This window comes from Manis javanica, chromosome 11, assembly GCF_040802235.1.
Source record: "Manis javanica isolate MJ-LG chromosome 11, MJ_LKY, whole genome shotgun sequence".
In the NCBI taxonomy this organism is placed as follows: Eukaryota; Metazoa; Chordata; class Mammalia; order Pholidota; family Manidae; genus Manis; species Manis javanica.
Genome location: NC_133166.1, coordinates 98,599,398 through 98,617,922, shown reverse-complemented (window position 1 = coordinate 98,617,922; position 18,525 = coordinate 98,599,398). Strand labels below are relative to the sequence as shown.

General features: G+C 36.2%; 1 protein-coding gene across 3 annotated transcripts in view; it reads left to right on the top strand.

The window, feature by feature from the left end:
• The window catches only part of SYT14 (synaptotagmin 14), a 214,976-nt gene that overhangs the window by 134,408 nt on the left and 62,043 nt on the right, over positions 1 to 18,525 (top strand). For all 3 annotated transcript variants that reach the window (XM_073216984.1, XM_073216983.1, XM_037015377.2), the window contains one exon: positions 14,593 to 14,864. In XM_073216984.1, the coding sequence (XP_073073085.1) occupies positions 14,593 to 14,864 (272 nt within the window). The remainder of the gene's footprint in view (positions 1 to 14,592; positions 14,865 to 18,525) is intronic.

The window sequence follows — 18,525 nt, the reverse complement described above, 5'->3', positions numbered from 1 at the left end:
CAACTTCGTTTCATTATTTTAAGACAGTTCGAATTTAAGCTATACAAATCAATTAATAAAATTTATTTGAATTTATACATAACTAAAGACAAATCTATTTTATCTGGTAGTGTTAAGTTTTGATTGGCCCCAAAACATTATGAATAACTAAGGTTTTTTGCTCCCCACCCCCAAGCTAAGTTTAGCCCCCTGAGAGAGAACATGGTCCCCACTGAAGAGAGTGATCTAACTTCTTTTTGTTCACAATCAGAAGTTTTGGAATTTCTACTTCAACCCTTGAAGGAGTGGGTACTAAAGGAGCTGCTTTCCTGCCATAAGTAATTACAACACTAAGGAAAAATATAAGAAACTACTATTGTGAGACATTGGGTAATAGGCAGGGCAGGGGGACTGTGATCCTTATGAGAAGGCAAGTAAATGAGGTCACATCTGTGATGGCTTCAGCTTATTACCTGGAGGCAATTTTCAGGCTGCTGTACATAGAGGGGAAACCAAAACGGCATCTGGAAATCTCTTGAGTTGTATAAGGATACAGAGATTGAAGTTCAAGGAGACTGAGGAAGTAGAATTTGTGGGTCAAGGGGTGGACAAGGTGAAGCTGCACAAGATGAACTTCCAAATATCTTCAGAGTGGTTCTTTGATGTTGTTGACTGAGTACCGACCGACCTATGCGTGCATTGGAAGTAATCACCCAAGATTTGGAAAAGAACCATCAGAAAGTAGTAGGCAGAAAAACTCACACAGTGAAAATAATTTACTTTCCTAGTACCCAGAACACAAGACCTTGTAATACGTGGAGCATCGGGTAGAGTCTGCAGAAGACTCAAACCTTAATAGTGGGGCCGATTCAGCATTAACACTAAGCATGCTGTACACCCACTCTAACAAAGCCTAAGAGGAAGTCTCAAAATAAACGGATCCTCAAGAAATTTACTTGTATGCCAGAATTAAGTTAAACACTTTAGTGGAATACAACAAAATCTAGCACTCAACAACATAAAATTCACAATGCCCAGCATCTCATTAATAATTGCCAGGCATGCAAAACAGGAAATTAGGTCCCACAACCAGTGGCGAGGGGTGTGGACAATCAATAGAAACAGAAGCAGAAATAACAAAGATGAAAAGGAAGTGCTGCAGGCAGAAAGAAAATGATAATAGATGAAAATTTGGGTCCATAAAAAGGAATGAGAGTAAACATGGAAGTTTTTTTCCCTTAATAAAAGTGTATTGTGCATGGGGTTTATAAAATATGTAAATTTAAAATATATGACAATAACAGTGGTTGGGAGCAGAAGTATTCTCTTGTAAGATTTTTAGGTTATATGTGAAGTTACTTGAAGACAGACTATCGTAAGTTAAAATATATATTGTAAGTCCTAGAAGAACTATTGGAAAATAAAACAGCTGATAAGCTAATAATGGGGAGAAAATGGAATCCTAAAAATAATTTTTTTAAAGTTAGAAAAATAAAGAATAATTAGAATTAATAAAAAACATAAGAGTGTAGATTTACATTCAACTATATAGATAAGGTGTTGGCAAACTCATGGGCCAGATATAGTCTGAAGCCTGTTTTTGCAGGGTCTGTGAACTAGAAATTATTTTTACATTCTTTTAAGTTGTAGAAAATATACATAATAGAAAATTTACCATTTTGACCATTTTAGCATACAGTCCAGTGACATTAGGTAAATTCACATTGTTTTACAACCATCACCATCATATATATTTTTTCATTTTCCCAAACTGGAATTCTCTACCCATTATACTGTAATTCCGCATTCTCCATTCCCTGAGGTCCTGCCAGTCACCATTATCCTTTCTTTCTCTGTCCTTACCTCTACTACTCTAGATAACCCATACGAGAGAATCATACAGTATTTGTCCTTTTTTGTCTGGTCTGTTTCACTTAGCATAATGTCTTCAAGATTCATATTGTATCATCTATCAGATTTTCATTCCTTTTTTATGGCTGAATAATATTCTGTGTGGTATAAAACAGATTTTTACAGTTTTAAGGCATTATAAAACAAACACAAAAAAATATGTGGCAGGTAGTATAGGTGGCCTACCAATTATTTACTGTATGGTCTATTTCAGAAAGTTATCAGTCCCTGATATATATAATTACACTAATGTAAGTGGTTTAAATATGCCAATTAAAATATATAGATTGTCAGATAAGGTTCTTTTTTAAAAGCAAGATCCAAATATATATGATTATGAGAAACATAACAAACATAAAAGCATAGCTAATTTAAAAGTTAAAGGATAAAATAATGATATACAATGGGATCATTAATTCAGAGAAAGCTGAGATGGCTACATTAACATCAAAGACTTTATAGAGCATGTATTATTACCAGGAATACAGAAGAATATTTTCACAGTAATATGAGTCAATTCATCAAGGTGTAACAGTCCTAAATAACAACTTCAATAAACTTGAAGCAAAGGAGAAATAGGCATTCACAGTTATATTCAGACATTTTAATACTTCTCACTTGATTGTGAATAGGAGAAGTAGACAGAAAATAAGAAGGCAGAAGACTTGACCAATAGAATCAACCAACTTGGCCTAACTGACATTGATAGAACACTCCATTCAATAATAACCAAATACACTTTCTTCAACTGCACATAGACATTCTCCAAGAATACCATATTCTGGGCCATTAAAATTAATAAACTTAATAGGAGTATTGAAATTCCATAGACTGTGTTCTCTGTTCAAGTTAGAAATCAGTTATAGCAAGGTATCTGGAGAATCTATTAATATTTGGCCTTTTTTTTAACATCCTAAATATAGTTCAAAGAAGCAGTTGAAAGGATGATTAGCCTTTTGAACTGATTGAAAGTGAGAAATACAATATATCAGCATGTGTGGGATGCAGCTACAGTAGTGCTTAGGTGGAGTTTGATAACATTAATTGTATAGTAGGAAGAGAAAAGTTGCAAATCACTCATGTAAGCTTCTGTAAGAAATTAGGATATTAAAAAACAATATAACCATAAGGAAGGAAATAATAAAGATAAGTGGAAATCAATAAGATAAGTAAATGAACAAAGAGAAATCAATGAAGCCAAAAGCTGGTCTTGGAAAAATCCATAACACTTATAAGCTTCTCTCATAAAGGCTTACTGACCATGAAAAAGAGAAAAAAACATAAGTAATCAACATCAAGAATTAAATAGGTACATTATTGCAGATCCCATGGACATTAAGAGGGTTTAAGAGAATATTTATGTATAACTTTATGCCAGTAAATTTGACCTAATGAAATAGACACATTCCTTAATAAACACAATGACCAATCCTCAAGAAGAGAGGTAACTTCAACTATCCTACATTTATGGTACAAAACTATTCCATTAAGAAAACTCTGATCCCAGACAGCTTCATTAGTGAATTCTATTAAACATTCAAGAAGAAATACGTTACCAGTTCAGCACAAACTCTTCTAGAAAAAAAGAGGAAAGAACATGTCCCACGTTGTTTTATGAATCTAGAATTAACCTAATAGCCAAAACATTACACAAGGACATTACACAAAGAAAAATAAAAGAACAAATGTTGCCCATGAACTTAGATGCAAAATCCTTTAAAAATATTAGCAAATTAAATCCAGAAACTAAAAAGGGTAATTTATCATTACCAAGTAAGACTCCTCTTAGGAGTGCAGACATGTGAGGACCTTTTGGTTTGCTGGATCTTAAAGGTCAAGTGTAGAGCTCACACTACTGTACCCTGGAGTATCTGGAAAGACTTATTTTACTCTGGTTGCTACTCAAAGCTTTTAGGTTTTATTTTACCTTATAAATGGATCAGAGCTGTATACTAAATATGCAACATGCTGCTTTCCAAGTGTTAAGCCAGCCAAGCCTTTTGTCTCCTAGTGGGAGGTGGACATGGGCTAGTAAATTCTGTGTCTTTGGGAGGAGTGTTTCATCATTTCACTGGATCCTCCGGCGCTTTATTGAGGAGGTGAGCCCCTGTGTTTTCATAAGGTCTTGTTCTCAGTTCTGTTGCAGATGTGTATTTTATCAAGACACTTCATCTCTCAACTCTTCTGTTCTCCAGCAGTTTGTGGCATAGAACAAGAATATTTCATTGTTTCCCTGAAGTAGGACGATGAAGTATTGCTGTTCTTGCAGTGAAAGCAGCTTGTCGAAGCATTTGCAAAATTGAAATTATAGTATCAAATACTAAGGCTGTCTTAATTTGCTCAATGAGGAGACTCCATTTGAAGTTGCAACTCCAGTTGAAGTCATCTTCTAATTAAGTTTATCATAATTTGCGATCATTTTTCAAGCCTATTAGTTTTTGCAATGGCCAAGTTAGTAAAGGCATTCACCAAACTGGCGATCTCAAATCTCTAATGGTAGACAAATCTCTGCTTTTCCCCTGGGATGTCTTGTTGCTATGGAAAGGAAGCGCCAGTGGTTTCCAAATATCCTTTCTTGTACCATATAGCCACCACTTAGAAAGCTAAAGTGTGGGTTCTGTCAGTTGCCAAGAGTATACATTCTGATTATAAACCTAAGAATGGGAAAAATAACAGCAAGGTGATTTCTTAGATTTATTCTTAGGTAAAATAATATGATGCTATTATATGTTGGACTGTTTGTAAATTTCACTTTTAATTGTTCATAGCATGTGGTAGAAATGCAGTTGATTTTTTTAAATACTGATTTCATATCCAGTGACCTTACTAAATTGGCTTACTAACTCTAATAGATTATCTCTAAATTATTTTGGGACTTCATTATCACAATCATCATCTGAGAGTAATGACAGTTTTGTTTCTTTCCAATCCTTTTACATCTTTTTCTTACCTTATTGCACTGGCTAGGACTTCCAGTTCATTGTTTAATAGAAGTGATGATAACAGACATCCTTATCTCATTCCTGATCCTGAGATAAAGCTTTCAACATCTCACCATTAAATATGATGTTTGCTGTTGGACTTCCAAACTACCCTGAAGGAAATTGCCTTCTATTCCTCCTTTGTACAAAGATTTTATCATAAATTGATAATGAATTTTATCAAACTTTTTACAAGTCTGTTATGATTATCACATTACTTTTTACCTTTATTCTTCCAATGCAATGTATTAAATTTATTTTCTAATATTAAATCCAATAATCTACCTTGCATTTATGGAATAACTTTACATTTTTAGTATAAACCCAAGTTGATTATAATATAGTCCCTGTTTACATGCCTCTGAGTTTAAAATTTGCTAATATTTTGTTAAGTATTTGTATCTATGTTCACAAGAGGGATTATCTTGTTCTTTTTTTATAATATTTTTTATCAGTCCCTGGTGTCAGCGTTTTGCTGGCCTCATAAAATAATTTTAGAAGTGTTCCCTCTTTAATATTATCTAAAATATTTAGTCCAAGATTGGTGTTTTTTCTTTCTTAAGTGATAAATTCACCAGTGAAGCCTTCTGGGCCTGGACTTTTCTTTATTAGGAAGATTTTAAAATATGAAATCATTTCTGTAGTAGCTATAATAGTATATAATTTTCCTATTTTTCTTATATCTGTTTTGATAGGTTGTGTTTCTCTAGGAATTTATCTATATAATCTAATTTTCAAATTTATTTTCTAAAGTTATAAAGGTGTCCTTTTTATGGAGATATTTTTTATTGAAGTTTATAGTTAATAAACAACATTGTATTAGTTTCAAGATAAAATATAGTGATTCAACAGTAACCCTCATTATTAAATCCTCACCCCAACTAGTACAGTTACAATTGTGTAAACATGACATTTTTTTAAAAACTCACAGAATCAATGAAAGTTAGAAAAATAATACAGTCCCTTTTACACCCTTGAGCCTTTGAGGGTAAGTGGTCTGCTGACCTGATGCTTCATCACTGCCAAATATAGTGTATATTGTCTATGAACAAGAATGTTTTCTGATATAATCAGTGTAATCATCAAAACTAAGACATTAACATAGATATGTTTTCAACATCTAATCTTCACAACCCATTCATAGTCAACGGTTGTGCAAATAATGTCCATTATAGCAAAAGGATCTAGTTTAAAATCATGCTTTTCATTTAGTTGTCACATCTTTTTAGTCTTCTTCAGTCTAGAATCGTTCTTCAGTCATTGAAGATTACAGGCCAGTTATATTTTAGAAGATCTGAGTTTATTCTGATATTTTTTACGCTTAGATTCAGGTAATACATCTTTCACCGGAATACCACCGAAGTGCTGCTGTATACCTCTCATTGCATGTCATCAGGTGACCCACGATTTTGCTTTGTTCCATTACTCGTAATGTTCACTTTGATCTCTTCGTCAGAGAAGTACCTCCTATAGGCTTCTCCACCATAGAGTTAGTCTTGATAATTAAACTCTGTCAGAAGGTACTTTGTAACTATGTACATAATCTGTTCCTCAAAATATTTTCAGTTTATTCCTATACTTATTAATCTGTAGATGTACTCATGGTTGCCTCTTTTCCTCAATGTGTTATAATTAGTTCCTATAATTACTTATTTTGAAGCTCAGATTTTTAATGAGGTTTGGTCAGTATGAACCCCTTCAAGGTGGCTTCTGTGTCCTTTGGCATGTCCCCATCATTCTTTGAGTATGTCTTTACTCTCAACACAGTAAGCTTTTCTAGACTTGTCTTGTATTTTCCCTTTCCCATCCTTTTGAGGTAGCCACATCTTCATGGAGTCCGGGTTCTTTTTTGTGAAAATTAGATTTAGAGGCCAAGATCTGGGTACTAGGTGTGCTCACTACTATTGAGTTGTTGTTCTTAAACCCTCTCAGTGGACAGAACTAGGATACTTAGAAGTAGGTGTGTATGTTTGCATGTACATGAATATGCACACACATAACATTATGTGTATATTTACACTCTATCAACTTTTACCTATTACTTAAAAACTGAGTTCACACTGGTATCTTCAATTCTAATCCAACACCACAGGGTTTGTTCTGGTGTTTTTCCCTTTCCGTATTTTAATCCCCTTTCCAATACTTGAGAGACCTAGCTCCCGTTAACCTGAATGTATTTATTAGTAGATCAGTACCCCTCTCTCAGCATGCATGTCCCTCCTGCCCATTTTGGGTTCTGATATCCACCCAGCCTGTCCCATTTGTGTGTGTCCTTATGACCTTCAGGACATGTGCACTGACACCACAGGCCTACTTTCCCCACGCTGGATGTCCTCATCATCCTGCCTACGGGCTGACTTCCTGCTTGGCATCTGACCCATGCTCCAGGACTTCTCTTTTCCCCCACATAGTGGCCTTCCTCACCCCACTTGAGCACCAATAGCGCACTCCAGGCTCCCCTAATACAGGGATACTCTCCATCCCACTGAGGCTTGGTTTCCCCCTATCAGGCCACCGTCTGTGTGGATGACTGCCTCCTTCACCAGGTATGCCTCTGGTGGATGCTTCCTTAGCCTTCCTGGGCTTTGACAACCCACACCAGCGCCCTCCGTGGCTCTGATCCCGCTTAGGTTCCGACTCCCTTTTGTTCAGTGTAGACACTCCTTGCCCTTTTTGGGCTCTGCTGCCCCAGGCTAGGCTGCCCCTTTGTGGAGAACCTTTTAGCCCTGCTGAAGCCCTGTTCCCTGTGCTGGGCCTCTCTCACTCACCGTGGCTCCGTCATGCTGCATAGGGCTGCCCCATATGTGCATGTCCTCCTTTCCCTCCTTGAGCTCTGATACCTCCCTGTGGCTACTCCCTGAGTGAAGGCCCTCCTCACACCGCTTCAGTTCTGATACCATGCTGGGCTGCCTCTCATATGGGCATAACCACTCTTCTCATCTTTCTTAGGCCCCAAAATAGCACACTGGCTTCCCCTACAGGTAGACATTCTCCTTATCCCACCCTGGCTCTGACATACGGCTCTGGGCCGCCGTGGCTTCCTGTGCCAGCACCAGTGCAGACCACTGCCTCCCTCTGCCCCACTAAATATCTTTAAGACTGAAATTTCCAAAAATGGAAGGCCAAAGGGAATGCTTGTTGTCTTTTTAGTGTCTGAAGAATTTGAAATATTGTTCTCCTTTCTATTCCTGATAGTAATAATTTATGCCGTCTCTGTTTCTTTATGACTAGTCTCTTCCAACAGTTTATCAGTTTTATTAGCATTCTCAGTGAATTTTATTTGGGTTTGTTGATGTTCTCTGTTGTATTTGTGTTGTCTATTTGATTTCTTCATTATTTCATTCCTCCTAGTTTCTTTGAGTTTAATTTTGTTAAATTTTTAACTTCTTGAAGTGGGTGCTTAGGTCATTGTTTTCATCTTCCCTGTATCCCACACCATCCCCAATATGTGCATTTAGGCCTATAAATTTCCTTCTAAGCATGGCTTTATCCATACGCCACAAATATTTATATGGATTTTTAAAAATCATTATTTTCAGTGCATTTTCTAATTTCTGTTGGGATTTTTTCTTTTATCCATGAGTTATATAGAAGTATATTTTGATTTCCTGTTATTTTATGTAGATTTCTATAGATTTTTAATTTTAAGTTAGATTTTTGATTTCTGGTAACTAGTTTAATTATACTGTGGTCAGAAAAGTCCTATTTATGCTTCCAGTTTTGTGAGTTTTGTCAAGCCTTAATGTATTACCCAGTATATGATGAATTTTGGCAAATTTCCACAAGCGCTTGAAAAGAAAAATGAATTCTGCAGAGGTGTACTCACTACTTTTTAGAACTACAGTTCTCAGACTTTGAAAACACGGTCTTCAAACTCTTGTGCACTGTTTTTTTTTGAGAGGGCATCTCATATTTATTGATCATATGGTTGTTAACAACAATAAAATTCTGTATAGGGGACTCAATGCACAATCATTAATCAACCCCAAGCCTAATTCTCAACAGTCTCCAATCTTCTGAAGCATAACAAACAAGTTTTTACATGGTGAACAAGTTCTTACATAGTGAATAAGTTCTTACATGGTGAACAGTGCAAGGGCAGTCATCACAGAAACTTTCGGTTTTGATCACGCATCATTAACTATAAACAATCAGGTCAATTATGATTATTCGTTTGATTTTTATACTTGATTTATATGTGAATCCCACATTTCTCCCTTATTATTATTATTATTTTTTTTAATAAAATGCTGAAATGGTAGGTAGATGCAAGATAAAGGTAGAAAACATAGTTTAGTGCTCTAAGAGAGCAAATGTAGATGATCAGGTGTGTGCCTGTAGACTAAGTATTAATCCAAGCCAGACAAGGGCAACAAAACATCCACAGATGCAGAAGATTTCTCTCAAAACAGGGGGGATGAGGTTCTAAGCCTCACCACTGTTGATCCCCAATTTCTCACCTGATGGCCCCCCTGTGACTGTGCCTGTCTTAGGTTGTTCCTCCCTTGAGGAATCTTACCCGTCTCTGGCTAACCAGTCATCTTCGGGGGCCATACAGGGAAATGTAAAGTTGGTAAGTGAGGGAGAAGCCATATTGTTTGAAAAGGTTAGCTTTTTACTTCTTTGCAGATTTATGCCCTGTGGCTTCTATGCCCAGCATTTGTCTTGAGGTATCTTTACCACTTGGAAGAATTATGATACTCGGTAATTTCGATATGAGGCACGAATTCTACTTAGGGGTTGTGATTATGAAGGAAGAAGAGAAGCTATAGAAGTAGCAGATGGAAGAAAACATAGGAAGATTGATTATTTCTTTGACATATCTTCTTGTAGGGTAACATAAGCGTGTATAGGTTTTAAATTACCAATTAAATTGTGTGCACACATTAACATAATAGGAATATAGCTACATAACCAAAGCAGACCTACAATTACCAGCCATCTCCAGTGAAACCAAGAAAACCAGTTAGCCACCCTAGGCATTTGTGAAAACTTATCAATGATATGGTGGATATTGTCTAACTGAATTTGAATATTTTGAGAAAAATCAGACAAATTAAAACCTCAGACCACATTCCTGGGAACTGGTCACATCCCATATGTTCTTTTAACAGTAGATAGTCTATAATTGCAAGATTTTGGAGCGCTGCAACTTGCACTTCTCCTAATTCTTGGTTGAGTTCCGACAGTATAGATCCAGTCAAATTTGTTGTTTTACTGTATGCACAGGCCAGCTTAGATATCTCCTTCTTCATTCCAATGGCAAGTCCAGGAACCGGTGGGATGAATGCAGCTACAACTGCAACAGTGCCAGGATCTTTGTTGAAATTTTTTGGTGATCATATTCTGGAATGACTCTTCCAGAGAATATTGATGTTGGAAGTTCTTCTTCATATTGTATCTTAATTCGTTTTCTGGGTAGCCAAATTAGGCTTTGATCCTCTGTATAAACACAAACAAACCCTTTGCCCACACTTTGATATGCCCTTTATGCCATTGTGAATAACTTATTGGAGATCACCACACAGGAACTGCTTTTTTTTAAAAGAAAGGAATATTATCAGAAAAATGTACTTCCATAGCTGATCATCTGACACCCTTTAAATGATCAAAATTAAGGATATTTAAAGCATTCATTAATCGGTGATTTGCAGTTAGTTTTATCCTATCAGGGAGTAATCCCCCTTTTCTTTCTTTTTTTTTTTTGTTATCATTAATCTACAATTACATGAAGAATATTATGTTTACTAGGCTCTCCCCTATACCAGGTCCCCACTATAAACCCCAGCATAGCAAAATGTTGTAGAATCACTACTTGTCTTCTCTGTGTTGTACAGCCCTCCCCTTTCTCCCACCCCCACCATGCATGCTAATCTTAATACCCCCTTTCTTCTCCCCCCCCTTATCCCTCCCTACCCACCCAGTCCTCCCCAGTCCCTTTCCCTTTGGTACCTGTTAGTCCATTCTTGGATTCTGTGATTCTGCTGCTGTTTTGTTCCTTCAGTTTTTTCTTTGTTCTTATACTTCACAGATGAGTAAAATCATTTGATACTTGTCTTTCTCTGCCTGGCTTATTTCACTGAGCATAATACCCTCTAGCTCCATCCATGTTGTTGCAATGGTAGGATTTGTTTTCTTCTTATGGCTGAATAATATTCCATTGTATATATGTACCACATCTTCTTTATCCATTCATCTACTGATGGACACTTAGGTTGCTTCCAATTCTTGGCTATTGTAAATAATGCTACTTGTGCACTGTTTTTTAAGCCAGTGCCATACTGTTTTGGTTACTCTAGCTTTGTAATATAGTATGAGATCCAGAAGGGTGATGCATCCAACTTTGTTCTTCTTTCTCAAGATTGCTTCAGCTGTTTGGAGTCTTCTGTGGTTCCAGACAAATTTCAGGATTATTTTTTCTGTTTTTATGATAAATGCCATTGGAATTTTGATAGCTACTGGATTGAATCTGTAGATTGCTTTAGGTAGTATGGACATTCTAACAATATCAATTGTTCAATCCATGAGCATGAAATATCTTTCCGTTTATTTTGTGACTTTCTTTCATCAATGTCTTACAGTTTTTAGTGTACATGTCTTTCACCTTCTTGGTTAAACTTATTCTTAGGTATTTTATTCTTTTTGATGCAGTTGTTACTGGAATTTGTTTCTTCATTTCTTTTCTTGATAGTTTGTTGTTAGTATATAGAAACACAACTGATTTTTATATTTTGGTTTCATATCCTGCAACCTTACTGAATTCGTTTATTCTAAGTTTTTGATGGCATCTTTAGGCTTTTCTTATATAATATCGTGTCATCTACAAATATAGTTTTATTTGTTCTTTTTTGATTTTGGATGCCTTTTAGTTCTTTTTAATACTAATTACTTTAGTTAGGACTTCCAATACTATGTTGAATAAAAGTGGTGAGCATTGGTATCCTTGTCCTGATTTTAGAAGAAAGGCTTTCAGTTTTTTCCTTTGACTGAGATGTTAGCTCTAGGCCTCTCATATGTAACTTTTATTATTTTGACATTAGTCCCTCTATACCCAGTTTATTGAGAGTTTTTATCATGAAGGGTGTTGAATTTACCTGCATCTATTGAGATGGTGATATGATTTTTTTATACCTCATTTTGTTAATGTATTACATTGATTGATTTATAGGTGTTGAATCATTCTTGCATCCCTGGAATAAATACCAGTTGATCATGTGTATGATACTTTCAGTGTATTTTTAAATTCCGTTTGCTAATATTTTGTTGAGGTTATTTGCATCTGTATTCATCAGGGATGTTGGCCTGTAATTTTATTTTTTTTTTGTAGTGTTCTTGCCTGGCTTTAATATCAAGGTAATGCTGGCCTAGTAAAATGACTTTGGTAGTATTCCCTCCTCTTCTGTTTCTTTTAAGAGTTTGGGAAGGATTGGTATTAATTTTCCTGTATAAGTTTGTTAGAATGTATGAGTGAAGCCCTCTGGTCCTAAGACATTTGTTTGATTCAGTCTTGGTATATTGTGTGTTCTAGGAATTTATCCATTTTCTCTAGGCTGTCCTATTTTTTGCCATGTAATATTTCATAGTAATCTCTTATCCTCTGTATCTTTGGCATCTGTTGTAGTGACTCCTCTTTCATTACTAGTTTTCTATATTTGAGTCCTCTCTTTATTTCTTGGTGGGTGACGTCTACTCTTTTCCATATAGATTGTGAAATTGACCCCATCCTCAACTTCAGTTTGATGGCTTGTAATTAATCTCAGCCAGGTTTAGTAATCCCCTTCCCCCTACCAAACTGGGTTTAGAAATAGACAGGTGACCTAATTCTGTACAATGAGATTTATGGGGCAATATGCTGAGTGAATTCTGGGAAAGGTCACTTCTCTTTAAAAAAGAAAAAAAATAAAGGCAAAGGAAAAAATGGTATGGTGACTCTTTGAACCACTACATTGGGAATTTTTTAATTGACTTCATGTTATGTAAATAGATATTACCATTTATTTTATAATTCAATAACTGATTAAATATAAATATACATCTTTAAAGGAGGGGACAATGTTGGTTTAATGATTTTAAAACTGTAAATAGAGAATATATTTGGAAACAACAGAAAATTGAACTATCAGTTTTTGTTGTTATTTTAACAAATGGGGATTTTTTTGTCTCAGGCGTCAAGAAGTTTAGAGGTAGCTGTTTTAATGATGTTTCAGAGACCCAGACTCTTCTTTCCTGCTTCTCCATCCTTAGCTTTCATTCTCATGCTAGTTACTTCATGGTTGCAGGATGGCTGCTGTATCTGCAGGCAGGAGGGAGGGGAAAGGCTAAGGAACAAAGGGGCACAGCAGGTGAGCCCGCCAACTTTTCTCAGGAAAATGAAAGCATTCCTGGAGTCCCCACCCTGAAATCTAGGATACTTTGTTTTGTTGGCTGCCGTTTGAAATGGTGTCTATTTAATCTGTCTTCCCAAATTTAGCTTCAACTGTGTTAATTCTGTAACGTTTCTGCTTTTTTGTTTATGTTTATAAAGTTAGTATGTTAGATTGACTAGATTAGACATTTAGTTTTCTTTTTCTAAAATTAGGTCTTTTGCATATGTAAATTTGTGAAAAATTCATGCAAATTAATATTTTTCATTTGAACTAGGCATTGTGGTAATTTTTAAATGAGTTTTATAATTCTTGTGTAAAGTTTTTCTGTCTTAGGAAGAACAGAAGACCTATTAAACATTTTAACTGAACTCCATTGTGAGAATTATAATATAGACTACTTTTTTTCAGCATCTCTTTTGAGAAAGGAGATTCACAGTCTGTTAAGAGAAAAAAATGAGCAGTGTTTAAATTTAATATCTGGTACTGCATTCAGGTTTTATCTACACAGACTTAGCTGTTCTTTAATTGTATACTAACTCTGTTTCCTTATATCTCGCTCAAGCTCCCACCTCTATCCTGTTCACAGATATGTTTATTCTCAATTATTGAGATAAATCATTGAAGTAAAAATTAAAAGGATAATTTAAGAATGAAAGAAAGTGTGGTTTCAGATTATCTCCTGGAGGTGGAGATGCCTCCAGTAGGTAGGGTGGAGCCTTTGGTAGGAGTTCAGGGGGAGTAGAGTGGGGCGGTGGTGGTGGTGGTGGGGCCTCCTAATAATGGAGATTAATCCATCTTTGCTGATAGTAGTGATTAGACCTTTATTCACAGTGTGTCTCATCTCAGAATTCTGAATGTTGGATAGATGTGGAAAAATAGTTTCTGACAATGCTAAGGTTAGTGCTAGTATAATTTCATCTCAGTAACTGAAGAAAACAAGAAGCTTTTTATGTTTGTTTCACCTACTATATTTTTACCAACTGTGGGTACAGAAACCACAGATCACAAGGGAATAGATGAAATATGATTGCATCGGGATTTTGAAAGGAAGAACAAATAAATAAGCTATTCCACTAATATTTATTGTTTTCCTATTTTTACGGCATGTAACAGGTTCTCTCAGTACATAACTTTTATTTTTCCTAATCTTATTATGCAGGAGGAGAGAAGTGGGAAACCAGATTATTTTATTTCTGCATCTGAGCTAGGAAAGAAGAAAAATCATAGTGACTCTAATAGTTACATTGCCCCAAATATTTTAATCCAATTTTTTAAAAGTTATGTGCAATTATTGTGGACTGTACCGCATGTTGAGGCTAATTGGAAACAGTGACCAGATTCTTAATCATTGTCAGGAAACTGCATTCAGAGAATGAGAAGAACACCCCCACTGGATGAACTGCAGCCACCACCATATCAGGATGACAGTGGCTCTCCCCACCTCTCATGTACACCCTCAGAAATTGGGGACAGTAAATGTGAATTTTCCCACTGCAGCAACAGCCCGAGATGCTCATATAACAAGTGCCCAAGTGAAGGCAGCACAGGTCATGAAATAGAAAGTTTTCATAATAAAGTATACGAAGAAGACGTTCCGAGTGACAGCACCGCAGTCCTGAGCCCGGAGGTAAGTAAAAGCGCGCAGGTTTTTTTAAATGAACTTTATTCTGAGGGTAATAATCCTGTGCTTCTCCTCTTAGCAAGAAGGTTTTGTCACTGTCTTGGCCTTTCTGGATTATGGCCCCAGTTTCTGTCCTTGACCTAATCTTTATCCAGCAGGCTACCCAGGGCTGTCCCAAGCATTCTGCTGCTCCCCCCGAAGGAAGATAGATAGCTAATAATGGGAGCAAAACGCAAGATACCGAAAAGTTGCCTCCCCTCAAGTTTCAGCCTCAAGATTCAAGATAGGGTTTTTGTGGGTTTTCTTCTTTAACATTTCGTATGAAACATCTGCAGTTCTTCACCTGTTTCTTTCATCTGGCCACAGCCATATTTACCTGTTCCTATTTATGTTTAAAATTATTTTGGGTATTTTTACTATTCGGAGGTTGCCCATTCATATTTTACAAGTCTTTCAAAATAATGTCTTTGCATTTTCATATCAGGGAATATGGAAAAGATAAGAGATGCTCAGCCTTACCAGTGAAATTTGAATTCATAGCATCATGAAACCAGAGTGGCTGGTTGGTTGTATGTTAAGTTACTTCTGTTTGGGGAGCAAAAATGTGAAAAAGACAACAAAAACAGGTGTACATTTTTGAAGTCTTCCCATGTTTAAAAAGGATGTTCTACTCTTTCTGTGATGAAATCCAGAGATTTTCTTGAGGTATTTACTTTTAGAATCTACTTTCTTTCAGATCGCAAGTTTTTACAACTTTTGCCCCAGACAAGATTTTGTAATACTGACGTGTGTCATTGTTCTTACTAGGTGAATTTTCATCTGCTGCCAAAATTAAATAGTGGAAATAGAGCTATGAATAGAATTAACTGAATTTTAAATTTTTCTTACATAATTTCTAAAGACACTTTTTATCTGTTACTACTTTTCTACTATTTCTAGTATTAGATAATACTAACTTAGAAGAAAATTCTACATTGGTACTTTAGAAGTTTAGTACCTTCTAATTATGTCAAGGTTAGAAACTGGTACCATAAGCGAGTAGTATTTCATCATTTCCCACACAGAATATTTCTCTATGTTCTATACCTGAACAAATTTGAGGCAGCTATTTTGCAGGTTTGCAAACTATATAGATAGCCAACAAGTTAATAATGAAGCCTGGATTATGGAATTAACAGTAATAGCTACCCCCCAGTTGTGCCAGGAATTTTGCTATAAACTTCACATAGCTAATTTCATACAAACTCATCTTATGGAAGTTATATCTGTTTTGCAAATGAAAATATTTAGACTCAGTTAAGCAATTGCCCAAATATGAACAGCTCTTAAATGATGGATCTATAATTCAAACCCAGATCTGCCTGACTTCAAAAACAGTGCTCTTAACAACTATATTATATTGCCTTTCCTGATACAAATCTTTGGATGGAAAACGACTTTGATGTATTGGTACCTTCCACATGCACCACTTCCAGGCAAGCTATCCTAGAGGACTCCACAGACCAAATTAAGATGCTCAAATTACAATAGTGTGCTGGGGGGAGGGGTGGGTTGCATATATGTGGGTGTGTACACGGATGTTTTAATCTACTTCAAGTATAAAGTGAGGAGTAAGATGGGGTAGGCTAATACATTTAGGATAGGATGCCAGGTACAAGTGGAGGACCACACTAAGTGAATCCTGGTTTATGTTATGTCTGTATGTTATGTATGTCTCTGCTCCATCACCCCTGCATGGTGTGGTAACAAGGACATGAACTGAGGTTTGAACAAGGGTGCCAATGGCCAAAAACATTTGCCTCTTTTATGGGAGGGATGCAGGGACAAGTACTCTTGGCCACCAATGTAATTTGCCAGTTAGCCTGTTAAATGGACATTTCTTAAATGGAATACATGGGTAACAGAAATACTAGCTCAGAGGTGACATGATCATGGCTTGGACTTTCCATCATTTTCTACAGGTAATACTCATTTGTTCTATCATGTTTTCTATTTATTCTATCTTTAGCATATCTTCTAAGTTATTAACTTAGTATCTACCACATAGTTACCACATCTGCAGAATTCTGCCTATGTCTCCCAAGCTACTTCCTTACTCATGATCTATAGTGAGCACATAGAAACACAGCCTGTGAGTGTGGCGGCCAGCTTGCTCTCTGTGTTCAATTTCTTATGAGTCTCTTCTATACTGTTTACTTTTGCATCTTCAATAGCAGAATTGAACATATCCAAACAATACAGCAAATGCACATTACATAAATATGTAGATGTCAATGGCCTGTGTTCGTGTAAAATTTACTCTTGTGTTTTTCAAGTTTATTTTGCTTCCTACTATCCATCTAATAGATAGTATTGATCAAATCGAAAACCCTTACCTTCCTCTTAGCTTAATCCAGGATGTAGCTATCTTAGAGGCTCTCCACATACACAGCTGAACTGGGGGAGGAGTGAGGGTTCAGAAGAGCTCCCTGGCGAGGAGTTCAAAAACTGCACTGAGAACCTGTTGCTAGATTATTAAACACTCTGATTCAGACCTTGAAAGGAAGGATTATTTTCTAGTTGCCTATATGCAGAATACAAATAATCATTTTTACTCTGTAAGGGTCCCACCGTTTGAACCATCAGTTTTATGAGAATTGTTGAATGCCCAGGAAAAAAAAAAAAAGGCACCAAGAAAAACAAAAATTCGGAAATAGCTATCTAGTCCCTATAATACAATGTTTTATTGCCTTGAAAATCTTAGCTATCATGACAGTATTTTAGATGTTTAATTGAAAAAAGAAAGCCACGTAGTAATCATCTTCACCAATTATGAAGGGGCGTGCATTAAAACATTTTGCTTTAAGCTATAATTTTTTTATAGAGTAAGAATGCATTTATGTAACCTGATTTAACTATGTCCCATAAGAACTGAATTCTTCAGAGAGTTTGCTCCCTCTCCCCAAGTGTTGTTCTTCATTTGTCATCTTTTTTTCCATACGTGATACCAAGTGGGTCATGGTAATAGACTTGTAAGATTTGTGAAGTCAAAGACTTACACATTTTGGTTCGGTACTACATCCCCCCACCTAAAGTATGGCCTGGCACATAATAAGTACAATAATTAGGGTACATGTTAAGCTGTTATAACAAGGAGACAGACACAGTGGCTAAAAACAGCTTAAGATCGTCTTTTATTTCATGGTAAGGGTGGGATCGTTGGGATCATTCTACATCATTCAGGGACCCAGCTCCTCCTTTTTTGTCACTCTGCCGTTCCCTACTATTACCCTCGTCCACATGGTCCAAGCTAACCCGCACATCCTGTCTGTGTTGAGAAGAACAAGAAGGAAAGAGAGTAAAAGGCAAGTAGTTTCTTCATAAACCTGAAGCGGATGTCTCGTACATAACTTCTGAATGCCTCTCATTGGCCAAAGCTGAGTCTCATGGGCATGTCAGCTGTAAGGAAGGCTTTGAAGTTTAGTCTCTTGCCAGACCACGTGTTTCTAGCTAAAACTCAGATAGTTCTTTCAAGAAATGCAAAAACAGAAGGCTGGGAGTCAGTAAACGGCTGCTACCGTGCACCAAATCAGAGTTCAGAAACATTTAGAAAATTATAAAATTGGTCCGTGTTTTAAAATGGAAACCATTTAAGATTTATTAAAATATTTGAAGGGACACAGTGGGA